The 17,235-nt window shown below is 45.5% G+C and overlaps 1 protein-coding gene across 3 annotated transcripts; it reads right to left on the reverse strand.

The window, feature by feature from the left end:
* Nucleotides 1-557: 557 nt before the first annotated feature.
* Nucleotides 558-14,318, reverse strand: ACP2 (acid phosphatase 2, lysosomal). 3 transcript variants are annotated; one of them, XR_014515148.1, is made up of 12 exons: nt 13,877-14,318; nt 13,190-13,285; nt 12,547-12,633; nt 9,051-9,203; nt 8,621-8,719; nt 8,441-8,530; nt 6,341-6,473; nt 6,154-6,242; nt 5,559-5,665; nt 4,815-4,990; nt 1,573-4,718; nt 558-1,409 (listed from the first exon to the last, which is right to left on the reverse strand). XR_014515148.1 is itself a non-coding variant. In XM_083457567.1 (11 exons), exons 1-11 carry the CDS (start codon nt 14,084-14,086, stop codon nt 4,582-4,584), a joined length of 1,377 nt encoding a protein of 458 aa, XP_083313693.1. In that variant the 5' UTR covers nt 14,087-14,251; the 3' UTR covers nt 558-4,581. The 3 variants fall into 3 exon arrangements, 1 of the variants encoding a protein (XP_083313693.1); XR_014515149.1 differs by having other exon boundaries at nt 558-1,586; nt 3,475-4,718; nt 13,877-14,251; XM_083457567.1 differs by having other exon boundaries at nt 558-4,718; nt 13,877-14,251.
* Nucleotides 14,319-17,235: the final 2,917 nt, after the last annotated feature.

Below are 17,235 nucleotides of genomic sequence, written 5' to 3' on the forward strand. Positions count from 1 at the left end.
GTAATGTCTGAGAAGCTGAACTGCTCCCTAAGAAGAAAAAGAACTGGGAAGTAGGCATATCCAAAGACCAGATACGAAGAGCTTTACAAATTTATCCCAAATAAACTGAAGTTCTGTGCATAGAATGAATTATGCAAGTTTCAGTAACATAATAGTAGGAAGAAAAAGGTTCAGGAGTCCCATCTTTGCAAACTTGGTTGAAAATCTGCTCAACTCACCTCGTAATCTCCTCCCCTGCTTCTACTTCCATATGCTCAAGTTTGATTCCTTAAAAAGAAGCAGTTTCAAGATGTTCCAGCTGCACACCAGACATAAATGCGCAGAGTAGGTGGAACCCTATAAACTCACTCCTATAAATACATCAATTTACATAAAGAAACAGTAAGATAAAGTGTAGTATATACAGACAACTTTCATAAAGGCAGGTTTTCCCTTGGGGTGAAATGTTTTCTCACTAGGATCCATGATGCAAAAAGATGTATTTTGCAATTGCACCCCCCCCCCTTTTGGTCCAGCTCTAAAACCTGCTCAGAGGAAGAAAGAACAAGAGTCCAGTCTTGATTTTCTCCACTTGGTTTTTAATTGGGGGGGGGGGGGAGGTTAAGAAAATTATCCAAGTGAATTACAAAGACCACAATCATAGACTCAAACAATAAATCACAGAAACATTTTATGCCCTCAGTTTGTACCAAAGCAGACAACTTTAAATTTTGCCCCTCTTGATTTTTTACCTGGCTTGCAGGAAATACATGTAATCAACCCATTGTGCTGGACTTCATTTGGCTCTGTGCTTGCATCCTGCCCTGCAGGAGCCATGCCATGCAGTTGGGTGATCAGCAGTTGGAAAAATTAATATATGCAGGTTCATAGAATCATAAAATTGTAGAGTTGGAAGGGACTCTGAGGGTCATCTAGTCCAACCCCCTGTAATGCAGAAATCTCAACCAAACCATCCATAACAGATGACCATTCAACGTCTGCTTAACAACCTCCAAGGAAGGGGCGCCAACCACCTTCTGAGCAAGTTTCTTCCACTGTTGAACAGCTCTTGCTGTCAGAAAGTTCTGGTTGTTTAGCTGGAATCTTCTGTCTTGTAACTTGAATCCATTGGTTCTGGTCCTACACTCTGGAGCAGAAGAGAACAAGACTTTTCCATCTTCCATGTGACAGCCCTTTAGATATTTGAAGATGGCTATCATATCTCCTCTCATCCCTTGATCATCTTGGTCACCTTTCTCTGCATATGTTGCTGCTTGTCAATATCCTTCTTAAATTGTAGTGCCCAGAACTGGACACAGCACTCCAGGTGTGGTACGACTAAGGCAGAATATTATTTCCCTTGATCTGGGCAATATACTTCTGTTGATGCAGCATAGAATAGCATTAGCTTTTTTTACTGCTGCATCACACTGTTGACTCACCTTAATCTTGTGGTCCACTAAGACCCTGAGTTCACTTTCTACTGGCAAGCCAGGTGTCCCCATTGGTTATTCCTGCCTAAGTGCAGAACCTTACCTTGGTCCCTATTGAAATTAATTTTCTTAGCTTTGATCCAGTTCTCCAATCTGTTACGGTTATATTGAATCCTGATTCTGTCTTCTGTGGCATTAGCTACCCCTCCCAGTTTGGTGTCATCTGCAAATTTGATGAGCATATGCTCAATACCTTTACATAGTGCTATTTTTCTGGAAGAAGGTGCCAGAACTCACCATGAATGCCTCCCTTCTTCTCTTATAATGGCAATGGTGCCCACCTGAGAGGTGCTGGAATTGAATTCCGGCGAGTTCCAGCTGAAAAACAGCCCTGCCTTTATCCAAGTTTATAAAGACATTGAATAACAACGGGCTTAGGACAGAACCTCGCAGCACCCCACTCGTCACTTTTATCCACGATGATGAGGAACCATTAGTAAGCACTCTTTGGGTTTGGTCAGTCAATCAGCTACAAATCAGAGGCGGAGCTAATTGCTCTAGCACCCGAAGCAGCACACATGCTGTGCACTGGGGGGGGGGCCTAGCTGCCTGTGGGGGTGGGGCAAGCATCCCACGGGGGTGGGGGGTGATGTCACCCCCCAAGGGATGACACCCAGGCACCCCCTTCCTCTGCCATTGCTACAAATCCGCCTAAACAATTACCTCATCCAGCCCACATTTTACCAGCTTCTCTGCAAGAATATAATGGACTTTGTCAACCCAGAACTCTTCAGGTCTCTTATCAACAGTGAGAAGCTGCAGCGCAGAAAGTGGCTTTGAGTGACTTTGAAAGACAAATTCATGGGGACTATGCTCCACCTCCATTGTTGGAGGCAGTATGTCTCTGAAAGTAATTGTTGGGAATCACAAGTGTGGAGAGTGCTGTTGCACTCGGGTCCTGTTTGTAGGCTTCCCATAGGCACCTGACTGGCCACTGTCGTGAAACTTTGGCCTTACCTAGGAGGGTGGTTCTTGCATAGCGCTAGTTGCTATGGAAGCATCAATAAATATGATTACTAGGAAGATGGGTAATGTAGTGAGGGACAGGAATACTTTGTGTTTATTTTAATGTATTTGCTGAAGCCTCAGAATGAGCAGAACATCTTTCTGGGGGAAAGATTAGGACTGCCAACTCCCCACAATCCCATGCTTAGATATGTCTGTTATTTCCAGTGGTTTTTTCCTAGGGGTATTCAAGGATATGCAGTGCCGGCACCTCGCCCCCCTCCAAATGTTAAAAGTGCGGCACTTACTGTAAGAACTTCATGGTGAGTACTGGCACTTTTTTTCATTAAAAAAATAATAATAGCACTGGCCATTTTAAACATTGATTGCTGTTCTCCCAGTAACTAACTTTTCCCACTCAGCAGAGCTGCTTTCTCATCCAGCTCCCATATTTAAAAATCCTGGCTTCCTCTCTGCATCCAAGGGAAAACACCAAACAAGTGAAGTTCTTATGAAGCACCTCTTGTTCTTTTCAAGCCTCTGATTCTTTTCTGAAGAATTCAGTTGCTGCACTTAGGAAAGGTGGGGAGAAAAACCAGCATGGGCTACTTTTAAGGAGGGAAAGGAAAGACTCTGTTTTCTGGATTTGGCCTCAGATTTCCTGGACTGAGCCCTGGGTGAAGACGAAGGAATGAGGCTTTCTTGCCTATGGGAGCAGGACAGAGAAATGTGCAGAGAGAAGACTTGTTTCTTGTTTTGAGGAGCTATGTCTGAAAGGGGATGGGAAGCAGCGGGGAAGAGAGAAAAGCAAAGAGTGTGTTCAGTTTTTTGGAGAGGAGGACTGTGTTATTGGATTGCAAAGTATGCTGGGGAACTCGTGCCTGTCTTTGCAATCATGCCTGGACTCTCATTCCTTAGTGTATGTAGAGAGCAGGTAAGCTGTAGTTTTTCAAGCATGAAGGAAACACATTCTGTATATGCTCAGAAGTACTTCTGTTCAAGACTGGGTATGGGCTTGCTTTTTGTCTTCTGGTTTGTACCCAAGACATTTGTGTGCAGCGGTGAGTGTTCTTAATTTCTTTGTGTTTTTAGAACAGCAGAGATGATTATTTTTGTGTTCTTTCCATGTCAGATGAGAAAGTGCTTGAAGATGTATTAGAAAGAATATGTATGCCGTCATCTATAAAGTGTGGCATGATAGGAGGGTTTTCCACAAAAGCTGCAGACCCTTACCGTGAAATTCTCATGCTACACTTGATACACAAAGATTCTTTCTATAGGGCAACATACTGTACTTAGCTATGTTTGCATCTTTTTCTGCCTCAGAGACTTACCTTTGTTTTTAAAACAGCAGATTTTCTTTGAATCTCTGCTGGTCCAGAATATTGTGCATGATATAGGGCATTTAAAGAATGATTCTAGCCAGGCCTTTGCTAATAAGCACTTCTAAATTCCACTAGTTCACTTCCCACTAAACACAAGGCTGCACTGCTTTGTAAGAATACGTTGAGGCTGAAAATAGTGGGGAGACAGAGGAAATGTACTGCGTTCCACTCACTGAATTTCTGTAGTCAGTGACAAATGGGAAGAAGGCTGCTTTTGAGAAAGTCATTTTTTCCTCTGTTATGTAAGATTGGGTCCAGCCCCAACCTTATCCTTCTGTATGGACCCGGTGGCTAAGAGCCAAGTACGTAAGACAGAGAGGCAGTGGTTTGGTTCCCAGTTAATAACTCAGCTGGAGAAGGCAGTTATAGCACCAGGCCCCTTTCCCACAGTTCAGGGAGGTTCAAGTAACAACTGCCAGGTGGAAGCAAGGCTTTCTGAGGAGCAGCAGGTTTCAGTTGGGAAGGCTGCCCATTCTGCACCACTAGCAGAGACTTCAGCATATTGAAGACGGGCTCCTTGATAGAACGAGTCACGTACTGGCAAAAAGCAACCCCAAATCATGTTTGCATTTCACTCCTAGTTCATGACTGTATTATTCGCTTGGCAGCTCGACTGCATCCGATAGTCACAACAGCTCCAGCGCAGAGTCTGGGCCTTTTGGCTTAGAAGCAGCAATCAGGACAAATGAAGAAGACCCTTAGTCACTGAAAGAAGCCCCTCTTGTCTCTAGAGTCAGCACCGTGCTCTCCTGCTGCCTCAGGAGGGGCTGGAGCAAATGTCAAGGCTGTTCCTCTCCTTCATTGGAAACGTGCCGGTAGCCAGGAGGCTGGGACTTGGAACGGAAGAGTACTGTCAGGATCAGGATAATAAGCAGGAAGAGGATCGATCCACAGACAGCCAAAACCACAATAAGTTCTGCAGAGGGTGAAGTGGGAGAAAAAAAAATGCTTATGGCACTTGAAATCACTTCAGTCCTTCTTTGGCTTATCTACTGCAACAGCCTCCACTCACCTGTGTCTTTCATGGTGCCTGCTATCTGACATTCTTGTTTCCAGTCCTGTGGAGTAACAGGCTCAGTGAGTTGCAGGAAATTCAGCAGGGGACAACGCTGTGCACAGCCAGGCAGCTGCACTGGGTAAGGCTCCTTCCCACTCTCATTCCGAAAGAACATCTCCACTGAAAAGTTGCTAGGAGCAAAACAGGGAAGAGAGGAACTGAGATTCTGATTATTTGCCGCCCATCTTCATATCATGTTTTCTACTGGAATCAAGCCCAGAATCATCGTACAACCCCCTTCCACCCTAAGATGCATGAGGAATGCTAGAAATTAACAAATGCTGGGTTGTCCCTCCTTGTTTTTGAGCAAGGGGCAAAAACTAAAAATTAGACTGGATGTTAGTTACAAATAACTCATAAAAGTACAGTGGTACCTTGGGTTACAAGCAGGGCTGTTAACAGGAATATACTATATGTGCTTTGTCAGGTGTTCTTAAATTCAGAGATGCATAAAAGTACTGTTGATATTCCTGCTTGTAATTCTATCAGACGTAAGGCTTTACTAATATATTCGCTGGTAACTCCATCACCACAGGGGAGAGAAGTATAAACCCTTCTTCATCTTAAGATTGCAAGTCTTACTTTTACCTCATTTCATCTCCCATGAATATGTGGACAAAAGTTAAGGTACAGCAGGCTGATAGATTATTGCCTCTGAATACCATTTCCTTTGATTGATATGCTTCACGAAGCCCTCACCCATCATCCTCCTGATGCAGCTCAAATATATGACACGAGGCATATGGTGGTTGCCTCCCGCTGTAAACATCCAGAGCCATTTGCAGTGCCACAAGGGTGGTGTCATGCTGAGAAAGAGGAAGAAAAATGTGAACATCTCCTTTGTGCATATGGAAGGGGACTTAAAACCACATTTCAGAAGAAGGCAGATTGGCAGAGATTCCCAAGGGGCTGGTAGGAAGACTAAGAAAGGGGCTCCAGGGCCGTGGAAAAAAGGCTGGCACCTATTTCAACACCCTGTTTGGTTGTAAGTTGCTTTGGGTTGCCCTGGACAAGATAAAGCGACTAACACATTTAGTAAGTAAATAAATAAACTAAGCGGAACATTGGGAACTGCGCTACAAGGAGAGGCTAAGTGACAAAGTTCTCTGTTGCTTGTGAGAGCATCTGGGGTTTTTTTGTAGCATCCGCAGTTGCTGCAAAGAGACAGAAGTACTAATTTGCTTATTCCTTTCACAGAGCAGGAGAAACTGCTGGAAGCTGCAGCGGTTTTTTTGTTTTGTTCACAAGATGGTAATAAGGAGAAGGCAAGCACAGCTCCCAGAAACAAACTTACTGCTGAGTACATTAGCATTTTGAAGTGGCGAGGTGTGGAGGCATTTGCAGCAAGAGTAAGGTTTTTCCTTATTTGAGACAGAAGGACCCCTGCAGAGACAGAACAAACTATCAGAGCCTAGTTCTTGACCAGTGAGTGAATGTTCCTCCACTCCTTCCCAACCTGCCTTCCATGTTCTTTCACTTACCACCCTGCAAACGAGCTTTTTCCACCCGTTTGTGGATCCCAAAGAGGAATTCGAAGCTGAAATCTTTCAGCTGCTTCAGCTGAGTCATCACATTGAGAGTTACCCAATCGGGAAGATGTTTTTTGTGTGTTTTCTGTAAAGATGTCGCAAGAAAGAGAGAGGCCACTCAGAGATACAAACTAGGCGAACAAGAATAAAAGCTCCCCCCCCCCCGAGTTATGGCAGCTGGTCTGGAATGAGCTTGCCCTATGATCTAAGGCAAATCTTTGCCCTCTGAACTTAAATGCCTCAACCCAGGACCACAGATGCATTTGTAAAGCAATGCTGTTTGGATCAAAACTCAACAGTCATTATGATCAGAATTCATGAAGAGAAAATACTTTGCTTTCAAATCTTTGGTGGGCTCAAGGGTTGGGGATGCAGAGGAAGGAACTGTGCTTTCCTAACAGCCTCCGGTAGCCTTCATTTTGTAAACTCCCAAGCTTTCCTTCACAATAAGCAGATTAATCTACTTATCCAAGTGACACAATATTCATTATTACTTGCATGGAGTTTCAGGTCTAACGTGTCTGACTGTGATGCTCGCACTTTTAAGTAAAAACTGATTATGCAAATTTTAACATTGCACTAACACCTGTTTCTCAACTTGACAAGGGAAGCTTCTTCGCACATCTGTGGCAGACTCTAAAGTAGACAGGATAAGCCTTTCCCACAAAAGAATTTATGTGAACAGAAATTGTCTCGGAAGGAAGCTTCAAATCTGCTCTGTTCTCTTGCAATCATCTCACTTCTCAATGCAGTTTTCCCACTAGAGCACAATTAAGTAAAGGTAAAGTACTCCTGGACGTTTAAGTCCAGTCAAAGGTGACTATGGGATGTGGCGCTCATCTCGCTTTCAGGCCGAGGGAGCCAGCGTTTGTCCACAGACAGCTTTCCAGGTCATGTGACCAGCATGACTAAACCACTTCTGGCGCGATGGGACACCGTGACAGAAGCCAGAGCACACGGAAACGCCATTTAGCTTCCCACCACAGAGATACCTATTTATCTACTTGCACTGGCATGCTTTTGAACTGATAGGTTGGCAGGAGCTGGGACAGAGCAACACAAGATCACTCCGTTGTGCAGATTCGAACTGCTAACCTTCTGATTGGCAAGCCCATGAGGCTCAGTGGTTTAGACCACAGTGCCACCTGCATCCCTAGACCACAATTAGGGCCATGTGGAAGGGCCTGCCAGAAATGGAGCCCCTAGTGTAGTGGGCACCTCCCTTGGTGCCCACTAAGGCCTTTTGCCCCCTCCCAATTTTTAAAATCGTTGGGGTTGGAGGGAGGCTGTTTGTTAATTTGTTTGGGTGGTCACATGTCAGTGGTGGGTGAGGACAAAGGCAAAAAGTGGGCGGAACAACAGATGCGACACTTTCTTTTGTGCAGCTGGCTATGTTACAGCCACACACAGACCAGAGCTTTCTATACACACACACACACACACACACACACACACACAGCTAGCTCTGCATCCTCCAAGCAAGCAAAAGCACTCAAGGAAGGTGCAGAGCAGGGGTAGCAAGAGGTGTCGCCTCAGGAGAGAGAATGTGGCCTAGCGTAGGGCGGTCCAACTTTTCATACCAAGTGGGCCACAAGAGTAATTTAGCATGGAACCTGTGGGCCACACACAGCTTTGTCACACCCGTGGGGGGGGGAGTGAGGCCAAATTTGACACACACACACCCCACAGTCCTCATACTGCCGGCTAACCAAGGCACCAGACTTTGGGAAGGAGGCACAAGGCTCTGGCAAGGTCCTAGAGCCCTCCCAACTCCTCCCAAAGCTAAGAAAGTACTAACTAGGCTTTGGGAGGAGACAGGAAGACTCCAGGACCCTGTCAGAGCCCTCACACCTCCTCATCCAGCAGTGCAAGGGCTGCTGGGTGGGGTGTCTCATATTGCCAAGGGCTGCCGAAAAGGCCTTGAGGGCTGCATTTGGCCCCTGAGCCTGGGTTCTAGAGCCAAGAGCACAGACAGCTTCTGATACTACCCAGGTTAAGAATTTTAAATGGATTGTAGGGCAAATGACTAATGTCTACGGATGGCCAGCTCACCTCACAGAAGAGTGTGTCATATACACTCCAGACAGACTCGAGGGAGACATCCTGAATTCCCGTCTTGTTTGCCACCATCTCTAGAAATCCCTGCAGGAGCAAAGGACAGTCAGCTCTTCCATCTCTCCATGCCACCACCATTGTATAAAGAGATAGAGAAGTACATCAAACTTGACATACCATGTACTGGATGGTCTTATTCACATACTCTGCTGTCTGCCGGGTCTCATTTTGCAGCTGTTCGTAGCGGGGACAGGGCGATAATGGAAACTTCAGGAGCTGGACAGAGGCAAAACAGAGATGTTCACTAAGAGGATCATTTGACCGTGAATCCATCTTTACAAGCAATGCTAACTGTTGCGTCTGCTTGTTAATGGGCTAGTTGCTGAAAGCAAAGTGGTACTTCTAAGAGAGGCTGCCTGCCTCCAGACAGGTGAAACGGGGCCTGAGAAATGCAACTTGCTCCAAAACAGGAATCGCTAAGGAGTCAGGATGAAGAAGTGGAATGGTAGCATTCAGGGTAGATGAAAACAATTGAAGAGAGAGAGAGAGAAGTGTTTTTATGCAAGAAGGTCCAGTCTACTGGTACTTGGGTCTGAAAGTGACTTACATGCTCTGCTGAGTCAGGTACTGTGTGGACAGGAATAGGCTGCCAAGAAATATTGGGGTTGAACACTTGCCACCCTTTTGGAGGGTACAGTCCTGCCAGATTGGCCTCGGCACTCATCAGGGTCCGATCAAAATCTGTGCTGCGTATGTAGATCTGCCAGAGTATAGCATCAAATACAGAAGGTCATTTATGTTCATGGTTCTGCTGCGGTGCTGATCTGATTTAGACATTCTCTTAACAAGAGACATAGTGAGGAAGCCGGCAATAAACAGGTCCCAACAGAGTCTGATCAAAGAACAGTTTGATACGCATTGCTATTCTGAATATTTGAGCTGCTATAGAAAGCAAGGAAATAGAATGGGAGCTTGGGAGGGAAAATAAAGTAGAGGCAGCAGATGAGCTAGAAAATCGAGCATAGCTGTGGTTAGGGAAGCTGCAGAAATGGCAATGGAACTTCACAAATCCAAAACACAGGTGTTCTAGCCTTGAGTTATGTGTGTGCCACTTTCCAAGGCTACAGGCCACCCACGCTGAATGCTGAGTTGAGTGGTGTTGTATCATGGCTTGAAAATGCAAAGTGTTGTTCTAGGCTAGCTACAAGGACAGATCATATAGTGGTCCCCTAATTATCTAAAGGACATATGGAATGAAGGGGAACTGGCACAGACTGAAGAAGCCTGCATATGTTGTCTGTGGAAATCAGATATGTTGTCTGTAACCCCTATCTTAAAGCCCTACAGATGTGCCTCTATGTATCATTCTCCACAATTAATGCTTCAATGCCCCCGGTGGGCAAGTCACTAACAGGAGTGTGTCTATGACAGCACAAAACCTGCAGGGCAAAATAAATCGGCTCCCTCCAAACAGGATATTCCACTTGAATCTTCACTTATGCAAATAAACAACTTGAGTTCTAAGAAGGGAGTGTATGTCATAGCCCAGGACTTAAGAACACATAATGTAATCAAACAGTGTGGAAATAAGCACCCTTTGAGATAATTCCCAATCCCTTAATTTATCCTTGTTTCTTTAACTAGTCTTTGTTTTCAACAGGCACCTGATGTTGTTATTCCCTGAAGCATTTCAGAATGTGAACCTTTACTCCACATATTTTGGTCTGCTCTCAAATGAGTTCCGTGGGCTTGGCGCAGTCTTTTAAAAAGACAACTGTCAGCACACAGTATATTACGTTTTTTTCATTAGACTTCCAAAAAGATAGCAAGCTGAGCTACCTGCAGATAAGCAACAGATAGTGGAAACTGAGAGGTGCCTGGGTTAGATTTAGTCTCCAGCTCTGAGAGGAATGGGCTGAATCAGACCAGCTGCGACACAGGCTTTTCCAGGAAGTTCAGCAGCAACTAGAAAAGTGCTGCTTGTCGATATATCCATTCTAAAAGGCATATGAGATGGAGTGCAGGTTCATTCATTCATTTACATTTGTTGGTTGCTTTATCTTGCCCAAGGCAACCCAAAGTGACTTACAGCCAAATTTAAAACAATGTACAATTTTCAGGCCTCAATAGCTATTCAATCCTACTCCCATGTACAGGAGCCAAGACTCTTGCCTTCAAGCCCCATAGAAGTCACTTGACCATGCTGTTTCACCAAGAAACAATAGATGCCTGGAGAGCAAATTGCTCCAGAGCAAGCCCAAGCTACATGTCACAAGAGAAAACCCTCTGCAACTTTCCCTCTGACACCTTCTTCAGTTGCCACTACTGCTGTATTTCCAGGTGCAACCACTAAGGCAGCAATGACTCTAATGCAGGCAAGGGAACAAAGACGTGGGGCTTGAAAACGTCCTCTCTGTAATATGTGCAAGTTACATGCAGCATACCCAGACTGGTAGGGCATCACCTTAGAAGGCATGAGCAGCGAAGGCAACAGAAGCAGGGTTCCTGCTCTCAATTCATCCTGGGCTGGGCCAGCAGGCGGATACATGGGGGATGACCTGTGGCCAGGCTGAGTTGAGATGGCTTTCAGTTCTCTGTCTCGTTGCCACTTCACACATTGCACCCAAAGAGCAATTACCCCACTTGCAACAAGAATTGATTGTGTTTTAGACACACCTAAAGGGCATTAGTGGAGCTCTTTAGGTATGCTAAGCAGTCTTCTGGAAGCCTCAGCCAATCACAGTTTCTAGAACTGTGTTTCCAGGCATGCAGATCTCTTGGAGGTGTTACACAAGAGAGCCCACAGTTGACCATGGTAGAACTGCAGGGCCCATCGCATGAAGCAGCACTTGGCTTGGAAACTGACACAGGAAGAAATCCCCAAAGTAGTACTGTTGTTGCCTACCTAGGTTGAGCTCTAACAGGATGGGCACAAAGGCTAATAAAAATGTTCCTGAAGAGCTTTCATCATCATTTAAATTGTAGCTTTCGGTGGAAAATTTGAGGGCCTACAAGAAGCTGCTGAATACGAAGAACACTGTCTAATATATGCTGCTGCTGTAGAACAGTCATTCTATGCTATAACACCACACCAGCGGTACCATAGTTAGGACTGCCAGACTAGGACCTAAGGGACCAGGATTCAAATCCCCACTTGGCCAGACAGCTCCCTGGGTGATCTGGGGTGAGTCGCTGTCCCTCCGCCTAGCCTACCTCACACAGCTGTTGTGAAGATAAAACGGGGAAGGAGAACTGTGTATGCCACCTGGAGCTCCTTGGAGGAAAGGGTGGGATATAAATGTAGAAATAAATAAAAACAATGTTCCTAACAGGAATAAAATAGGCCTATCACTCCAATTCATATTGTCCTTTATGCACATTTAAAACTGTTTACTGAGTGGCACTGAGACAAAGTTAAATAAAAACACCCAGAAGGTGGTTAACAATCCAGTTGGGCAGGTTTTTGTGCATGTGGCAAGGCAAGCCAGACGTCATAAATTCCTGCTTGACAGCTGAAGTGCACCACAGGGTTTGGGAGATGTTCTTACTGTTGTATTTACCTGAATTTGGTTCATGGGCCATGCCTTCCATTATCTGCTTTCATCACTGAGAAAAAGGCAGTGGAAAACTACAGGCCAACTCACCAGAGAACTCCTGACAGTTCTCAAAAGAGATTTTTCAACAAACACGCTCAAATATGTCCATCTACTGGCATGAGAGCAGGAGAAAATCATCTGATCTATACTCTTATCAAGTACCCCAGTCTCTTATTGTGTCCCATGCGATTCCCTTTGTCTTGAGTGGCCTGTTTGACCAAACAAAGTTCAGTCCATCTCAGATTCCATCTTCTTATTCCTTTTACTTTCCTTCACGTCACTGCCCTAGTCAGCCATTGTTTATTGTTCCTTTACTATTTTAACCCAAGCAGGGATTTGACAAACTGTTTACACGGAAGATGCCATTTGAAAGAACAGGCTTTCATGTTGTTCCATTATTTTCCTCAGCCACTTACTTAGAGAGAGGAAAGAGATTTTAATACAGGGAGGGCAAAGAGGACACTGCATGGTCATGATACCTCTAGCAATTTGCGACAATGCACTAACCTCTTGTCTATTGTATGAGGAATTGAGGAATCCATGATAACGCCCTCGAAGTGCTCGACCAAGGTCCCACTGCTGCTGCATTCCTTCCTACGCATATCAACAGCAACAAATTAACAGCAAAGCAGGTTTTTGTGCTTACTTGCACAACCACACACCAACGAAAATGAGAACAAATAGTTACAGCTTGACCACTGCTGACACAGGAAATGTTAACCAAAATCTGTTCTGAAATGAATGACACAGCCCTCCGCTCCCCCCGCAACATGTTTTGCAGGTTGTTAAGCTATACATATTTTGCTTTTATAAAAGCAACATCAACAGGGAAAACTGTTGTCTTTTAAATAAAGTTATTGCTTTATCTGATTTTAAAAGGCACTGTCATTTCCCGGGGTAGGAAAGAGAAAAGGAAAGCGGAACTAAAAATAGCTCCCAAGAGGAAAGGCAGCAGCAGCAGTGGCAAAAGAGGAAACCTCAGACTGGAGCTGCATGGAGAATTACCCACCCCCCCACCACAAACAATAACATGCCATGTTATTTGACACAATTTCATCTTCAAAGAAAATAGTTCTGCATTCCCTTGTTGGGACATGGGTTTCCTTGGGGTTCAAAGTTTCCCACAGGTCGCTTTTTCTGCAGCACCCACCTGAGAAAGTTGCCCAAATCCCTGAGGCCAGGCGCTTTCCTGATAGGGATCTCGGGGGTATGCCTTCACAGGAGAGCGGTCTCCATGGCGGTATAACTGAAAACCAAAATAGTTCACCGTTAGACAGCAGGTGCTGGCGTCCTCTACCTCTCCTGTTTGCCTAATTCCCATGCATTGTGCCTCGGGCCAGAGATCACTAAGGCTCTTGCTCCACCCCAACCCTGAAGCGAGGCTAGGTTGCTGTCAAGCCCTGCAGCCGGCTCTCACGATAGCCGAAGGCGCTGGGAGATACGCAGCAAAGAAAGAACGTGGCGGGGGGGGGAGGGGGGAACCAAGCACCCTGATCTTCTTGGGTCCTCCCTGGCTCCTGTTATACCAACACTTAGGGCGATGATGATGATGATTAAACCCAAACCCTTGCAATTTTCGATTATTTTCTTAACGGAGAAATCGCGATCTCGGCTTCGATTGCAAAGCGCAACCTGCAGCGAAGAAAAGCCACTTGTTTTCAACACGAATTTCATGGGTGTGTTGTTGTTTTAAAAAGGGCCGATCGAGATTTTCCTCCCTTTCCTTGCTGGCCATTTGGGGATTGGGAAGCCTTGTGTCACGTGGCAACCCCCCCCAAAAAAGATCGCCCCCCCAATCCCTTTCTTTCTTTTCTTGCCTCCCTTTCCTGCTGCTCACCAAGGTAACAAAGCGGAGGCTCCGAGCCTGGGCGACCGGCAGGACGAGCTCAAGGGCGAGACTCAGCAGCAGCGGGAAAGAGGCGCTTCGCCAGCTCCGCCGCTTTCTTCCACCCTCCATGGCTTTGCTCCCTATCCGCGCCGAGGCTCCCTCGCTCGGCATCCGTACCTTGGAAAGAGGGAGTGAGCATGCTCCACCTCCCCCGAGCATGCTCAGTACCGGCAAACGAAGCTGCTGGTGCCCATCTCGCCTATTGGCTCTTGAGAAATTCCCTTGAACTTTGTGACCTCTTGACTAAGCGGGAGGGGGTTCCCTCCCCACCCCTCCCCGAGGGAGATTTTGCTTAGATATGGGACAGTCGCGAAATGGCTGGGTGTTTTACTGTTATTTTTGAAGAGCCACTAGAGGGAGTGGAAGTCTCTGGAGAGGTCGCGGAAACTGTTTTCCTGCAACGATCACAAAGGGTATGCAAAATAACAGCAACCATAATAACAATAAAGTACTGTATACAGTATACAGCAGATCGGGAAAGGGGCCACCGAATGCACGAAGATGCCGGCGTGGTAAACAGCAGAGGCAAGGAAGTTATTAAAAGCAAGACAATGAAAGTCTTGCCCAAACGGGAACAGATGTTGACACAAACCCATGCACACGCCCACACAAACGCGAAACGAGGCAATCGGGGATGTTTAAAAACAGAATTCGAGGAGCATGTTGCTTATAACAGTGATATCAATTAATTAAAAAACCACACACATTTAATACACCAGAAGCCAGCTAGGGAGGCAGTGGGACAATACGAGAAGGGAAATTTAAAGGTGTGCTTAAAAAGGTTAAGGAGATTGCAGAAAAGCTGGATGCATTATTTGTGATTGGTGTAGGGCAGGAGGTGTAAGGCAGGGAGTATTCAGAATTGATGCAACAGTGGTGACGTGAGCCGTTGAAGGCTTTAGCAACAAATGAAAAATTAACATATCGCTAGATCTAGATGGAATCCGGCCAGCAGTCATGGGGGTAGCAAAGGGGGGTGGGGAGGACAGCTGCCCCCCAGATCAAGGAAAACAATAGAAATACTTAATAACTGACCGCTTCTACACCCCCAAAAGTCCTTACCCCTCTAACAAAAATCCTGGCAACACCCATGCCAGGAGTTCTTAAAAAACTCAAATGTGAAATTGCTTATTTATATGTATGTGTGTGTCTGTATATTTATATACCATCTTGCAAGGCAGTGTACAACAATATACACTAATGCAATAAAACATAAAATACAATTAAAACAAGATAATCCTTGAAAAATTGACTGCCTCCCATCAACTCCAGTCAACACAGCCATACTGACTGATGAGAGTTGTCATCCAAAACATTATTATTGGTAGTATTAGTATTATTATTAGTATTATGCCCTTTATCCACAGATCCCAGAAAATATGGAGGGCACCAGGTTGGCAAAGGCTGCTGCATACTATTGCTGCTGCTTCATTAGAGCTCCTGTCGCCACCACTGAAAGGTGGGAATCCAGCTGTCTTTCCCAGCCCCTGCTGGTGGAAAATGAGAGTGCAACTTTAATTCACTTCCCAGAGCCCTAAGCACCCCAAGTGATGAGAAGGAAGAGCCCCTTCATTTATAGGTAATTTTTGTAAAACTAATGACTTCACTGTGACAAGCAATGTGCAAACGGTCCATAGATATAGATATTCTGGTATTTATAAACCATTTGATATTAATTATTTCTAAGTGGCGTACATAAAATGTTTAAGAAGTGTCGTTCAAAGAATACAGACAATTAAAATCCATCCTACAAACAGAAAGCTACCTTAAAATGCCTACTGAAACATGAAAGTCCTTGTCAAGCACCTGAAGTCTAGCAAGAAGGGGGCTTGTCTAATGTCACTCAGGAAGAAGTTCCACAGGATAGGTCCCACCATACCGAATGCATGGCTTCTGGTCGTTACAAGCCATGCATCTGAACCCTGCAAGGACGACCATTAGAGAGACTCCCCCGGAGATGTCAATGATAGATATGACAGCGATAACAGGGATCAGGCAGTCCTTAAGATATCCTGGACCCAAGTTATTATGGGCCTTGTAAATTAACATGAGAACCTTGACCTTGAGTGTTTACAATCCCTCTTCCCCAGCTCAGGATAATGCTTCAAGTATCTTATGAAATGGACTGTAGTCCATGAAATCTTAAGCCATATTGCCACAATGCACTTCTTAAGGTGCCACAAGGCTGTTGTTTTTGCTGTGAGATGCTAACACGGCTACTACCCCTCTGGGAATTGCCCCATGACAAAATCTTTCCCCAGAGAGAACATCCAATGAAGATTAAAGCAGCATGTTGTGAGAGGAGGACCACATAGCAGTGTTGTTAATAATAGTGCAATCTGACGCAGGCCTACTCGGACGTGAGCCCAGTTGAGTTCAGTAGGACATACGTCCAGGTATACCGGGGCAGCATTCCAGCCTGAAACAACCTTGGTTCTCCTCACCTAATATTTTGTCAACAGTAATGTTTCAAAATAGTTTTAATTTTGCAGCCACACTCATATTGCCTTTTCCTCATTTATCCTTGGTATGAGTGCAGCAGAAGGGGAAGGCAACAATTCTGAAAAGTCTAATTGTATTATTAAGCATAGCCATGCTCTGATGAGGGCTGTCTGGATCATCATGTAGCCAGAGCAAAGCCCAACAGGCCCAAGAGCTGAATGTCTCTTTTCAAAAGTCTGCAGATCTCTTGAGAGGTGGAAGGTGACATTTAGAGAATCCTGCTTTGGGGCAAATGGTTGGTCAGAAGCATCTCTGGGCATCTTTCTGCCTACGTTCTTATACTTCTCCAGGGGGTTGCCATTTAGGGAGAGCATGGGGGAATTCCCACACTCACACCTTGGTGTTTTAGATGAAGTGATTTAAAATAAGTGACAGTGTGGTTTAATGCAGGGATAGGGAATCTGTGACCCTCCATGTGTTGCTAGACTACAACTCTCATCATCCTGACCATTGGACATGCCGGCTGGGGCTGATGGGAGTTGGAGGACAACAGTATCTGGAGGGCCACATGAATTCCCAGGAGGCAGGATCTGCCACCCTTGTAGACCTGAGGCAGTTGCCTTACCTTGCCTCATGGGTGGGCTGACCCTGGCTAGGGGGACCCAATGTTCCGACTCAGAATAAGGCAGCTCTCTATGTTCCTATGCTTGCTTTGTGTGCGCTGCTATTTGCAACCTGTTATACATTGCCAGTCGAGGAAGAGCACCGAGCAGCAAACCTGCAGCCTTCCAGAGGTGGTTGGACTGCATCCCCCACCAGTCCCAGCCGGCATGGCCAATGGTGGAGAAGAGGAGCTGCAGGAAACA

This window comes from Podarcis tiliguerta, assembly GCF_965153285.1.
Source record: "Podarcis tiliguerta genome assembly, chromosome: 1".
NCBI lineage: Eukaryota > Metazoa > Chordata > Lepidosauria > Squamata > Lacertidae > Podarcis > Podarcis tiliguerta.

Bases quoted from the DNA above. Each gene is read 5' to 3' on its own strand.
- ACP2 (XM_083457567.1), bottom strand. From the start codon at position 14,086: ATGCTCGGGGGAGGTGGAGCATGCTCACTCCCTCTTTCCAAGGTACGG. The intron at 9,204-12,546 runs GTTAGTGCATTG...ATACTCTGGCAG, and splicing joins CCTCATACAATAGACAAGAG to ATCTACATACGCAGCACAGA. The intron at 6,243-6,340 runs GTAAGTGAAAGA...CTGTCTCTGCAG, and splicing joins AAAAGCTCGTTTGCAGGGTG to GGGTCCTTCTGTCTCAAATA.